This window comes from Malania oleifera, chromosome 5 (assembly GCF_029873635.1).
Source record: "Malania oleifera isolate guangnan ecotype guangnan chromosome 5, ASM2987363v1, whole genome shotgun sequence".
NCBI classification, from domain to species: Eukaryota; Viridiplantae; Streptophyta; class Magnoliopsida; order Santalales; family Ximeniaceae; genus Malania; species Malania oleifera.
In genome coordinates this window covers 1,823,100-1,826,325 of record NC_080421.1, presented here as the reverse complement: position 1 = coordinate 1,826,325, position 3,226 = coordinate 1,823,100, and the positions used below count along the sequence as shown (strand labels likewise).

Sequence of the window (3,226 nt, the reverse complement as noted above, 5' to 3'; positions counted from 1 at the left end):
CATTTGGATTGAGTCTTTATACTTTTTTGGGGTCCCATCTTCCTACTAGTATTCAAGGATGCTGCAAAAGGGACACTCCAGTTTTCACTATTGAACATACATAAACTCACATTCACATTCATAAATATTTATGTGTAAAAATTGAAACCATGATCAGGGGCAGCAACATAAGAATTTATTGTCCAGGTGCTTGTGTAGAATCTTTATTTTTGGTATAATCAAGCTTCAAATCACACACAACAGTAAAACACATAAACAAGCAAAATGAAAAACAAACACCAACATTTATGTGATTTAACTTTGAAAGCCTGCATCCACAGAAGAGAGAGGAGAGGATTATCACCACTAATCATACAAAAATCCAGTCGGCATTAACATCACTCAAATGCTTGAGTTCTAATCCCATAAAAACCCAACCTCACGCAGATGAAGAGTAAAAATCATACAAATTATACAAACACAACCAATATGCAAATCACCTAGAGTGTCAACTAGGGTCAAGGGACTCAAGCCTGCCTTAGGTCCACCCACTGGGAAAAGGTCCCATATCAGTGGGCCTGAGAAAAGGAATTCTAGGCACACACAACACTTATACTATAGACTAAATGCTTGAATAATAGAAACAAAGTGCTGAGAATGATTTTTGTTTGTTATTAAAGTTATATTGATTCAGAATCAAAGATGAAGTCTTTTTCATGTACATTGTACAGAAATATGTACAGCCAAACTTGATGTAACAAAATTTTTGGATGCCTAAGAGGCTTTCCCTACTTCAAGCTAGTGGTTTAGGATGTTGAGAAGGGCCACTCTGGTTCTGACCAAGTGTCTAAACAAGCAGTCCAGCCCTTCTTCAAGATCTTGAATATTTGATTCCAACTTCCCCAACCTTCTTTGCACATTCTCAACATGCATGTTTATAGATTTTCCCTTCCTGCAACCATGGATCAGAGTCCGCAGGTCGGAAGCCACCTTCATAAATTCACTCATATCCGATGCTTCTTCCTCACACGCTGCATGTTTTAGGTGCATCAGCTTGGAAACTAATGACCACCCACTTGGCCTCGACCGCACCTTTAGCCCAGAAATGTAGGACAAGAGGGATTCAAACACAGAGAAAGTGATTGCTTCCAACTCTCTAAACATGGTAGCCATGACGACGATATCATGGCTCTTGTCCAAATGAGAAAAGCTGCATTTATTCTCCACACCCTTTAATTTCCTCAGGGACATCAGAATGGCCTTCTTTACCTTCTTCCCAGAGGCCAAGTGCTCTCCAATCTCATTTGCCAGCCCAAGTTCACTGCCCCGTCTTCTCCGTAGAATAGACTGAAGTTCTTGTGTGCTTTCCTTTGTCTGCACCAAGGCATCCTTGGTAGTACCACACACATCCAAGAGCCTAAGAGATCCATCCAGTACATTATCAACAAACTGTGTGTGGCACTCTTGGGCTGAAGTTTTTTGTTGGATGCGTGGCAATAGAAGCAAATCATGGACGCGGTCGAACAAATCTGTGAGAACACCTATCTTTTCACATACTGATGGTGTTGTTGAAGAAGTGCCTTCACAGGCTCTCAATCTGCACAAATGCTCCTCAAAATGAAGGTTAAGCGGGTAAGGTCTGGAAGGCAGACTGATAGAGCGCACATGATAATGAGTTTTTGGGTTCAAAGGAGAAGTAGCCATTTTTCTTCTGAAGGCCTACCACTTGAATGCACAACTCAGTCTAGCTAGTAATTTGCCTTCGCTAGCTAGCATTGGCATCAATATATACTAACATGGGGAAAAGAAGATACCATGAGGAATCTCAGCCAATTCAGCAGTCAATGAGACGCAATGACCTGATTTTGATTTGGATTTGAGGCTATCATGCCAATGTTTATGCATTGTCTTCCCCCCACCAGGCCAAACAACTCATCAACCAATTTTTTACATTTGGCCTATCTGGATATCATGTGGCAGTGCACTATACACATGACACAGATTCATGAATTATGCAATGCACCAGCCGTATAGACTTCATGTCTCTACCTGTCTCTGTTAAAATAAAAGCTCATTGGCATTCTTAATTTTTCTTATGCTTCATCTTCATTAATTCATATCTTTTTGCTCACTATATGCATGCAGTAATTGTGCACACTGCACAAGACAACCATACCACACGTGAAAACTAATTCAATATTTGTTATATTAATTTCCCTCAAACTTGATATAATATTCATCAAATGATAATACCATTGATGCCTTCTTTGCCTCCCATGCATCCCCCTGGTTATACCTCTCCAGCAGACAAGAGAGCTGCAAACTCTCATGCACAATCTTTAAAAGAGGGTGGCCTCACTCTTGAATATTGTATTTCCTATTTCAGACATTTTTTTCACATGAACTGTTTCCATGTAATGCAACATTTCATATTTAAAACAGATGGTGATCAATCCCCAATAAGTTGATAAATATCTCTCTCTCTCTCTCTCTCTCACACACACACACACACAAACACACACATTTCCAAGATTTGTTATAAGTTACTAAATACAATACAAGCATGACTAGGGGGATTTTGGGTTTAAACTTTAAAGGAGGAATCATCTCTATTAGAAAGCCTAGCACTCTCAAGACAATATTCGACCATAGCCTTCCTTTTGTTGGAAGTTGCCCTGAATATAATATATAAGGGACAGAAGGAATCTCTTCTTCTCCAACTTTCAGTATAAAGTCATATTCAAGTCACCTTGGTTATCATTTAATATTGATGTGTGGCTTAAGAGGGCTTAATAAATTAATTAAATATTAACAATTGTAAAGTGGTGTTTTGTCCTAAAAACAAGGCAGGGAGCATAAATGTAAGAGCAGCACCTAAGGTCAAATTAGTCTCACCATCTATTGTTTGAATACCCTAAAAAATTATGACTTAAAGTTCATGTTTAATTATTAAGGTTCGCTTTTGATAGTGTAGGGGCAAGAATGCCATCCATTCTTTATTTTTGTAAAAAAATGAATAATCCATGAAACTTGCAAGGTGATGAAGCAAATCCAGAGTTTGACCAAAAATTTATTGGGAAAGAGAGAAAAGGGAAAGAAAAATATGTCATAAAAAACGAAAGGAAAGAAAGTCTTTTTTTTTATCAAGTCAAGATAAATAAAGGTGTATATTAAAATTTCTAACCCATTAAACTCCTACTATTAGAGTTAAAGTGGTACAGTAAAATGGGTAAGTGTTTCAAGCATG

General features: G+C 38.2%; 1 protein-coding gene across 1 annotated transcript; it reads right to left on the bottom strand.

Moving 5' to 3' along the window:
* Window positions 1-777: 777 nt before the first annotated feature.
* On the bottom strand, window positions 778-1,683 carry LOC131155060 (uncharacterized). The gene has a single exon (XM_058107970.1). It carries the CDS (start codon window positions 1,681-1,683, stop codon window positions 778-780), a length of 906 nt encoding a protein of 301 aa, XP_057963953.1.
* Window positions 1,684-3,226: the final 1,543 nt, after the last annotated feature.

Excerpts from the sequence above, each read along its gene's own strand:
- LOC131155060 (XM_058107970.1), bottom strand. The coding sequence starts at position 1,683 with ATGGCTACTTCTCCTTTGAACCCAAAAACTCATTATCATGTGCGCTCT.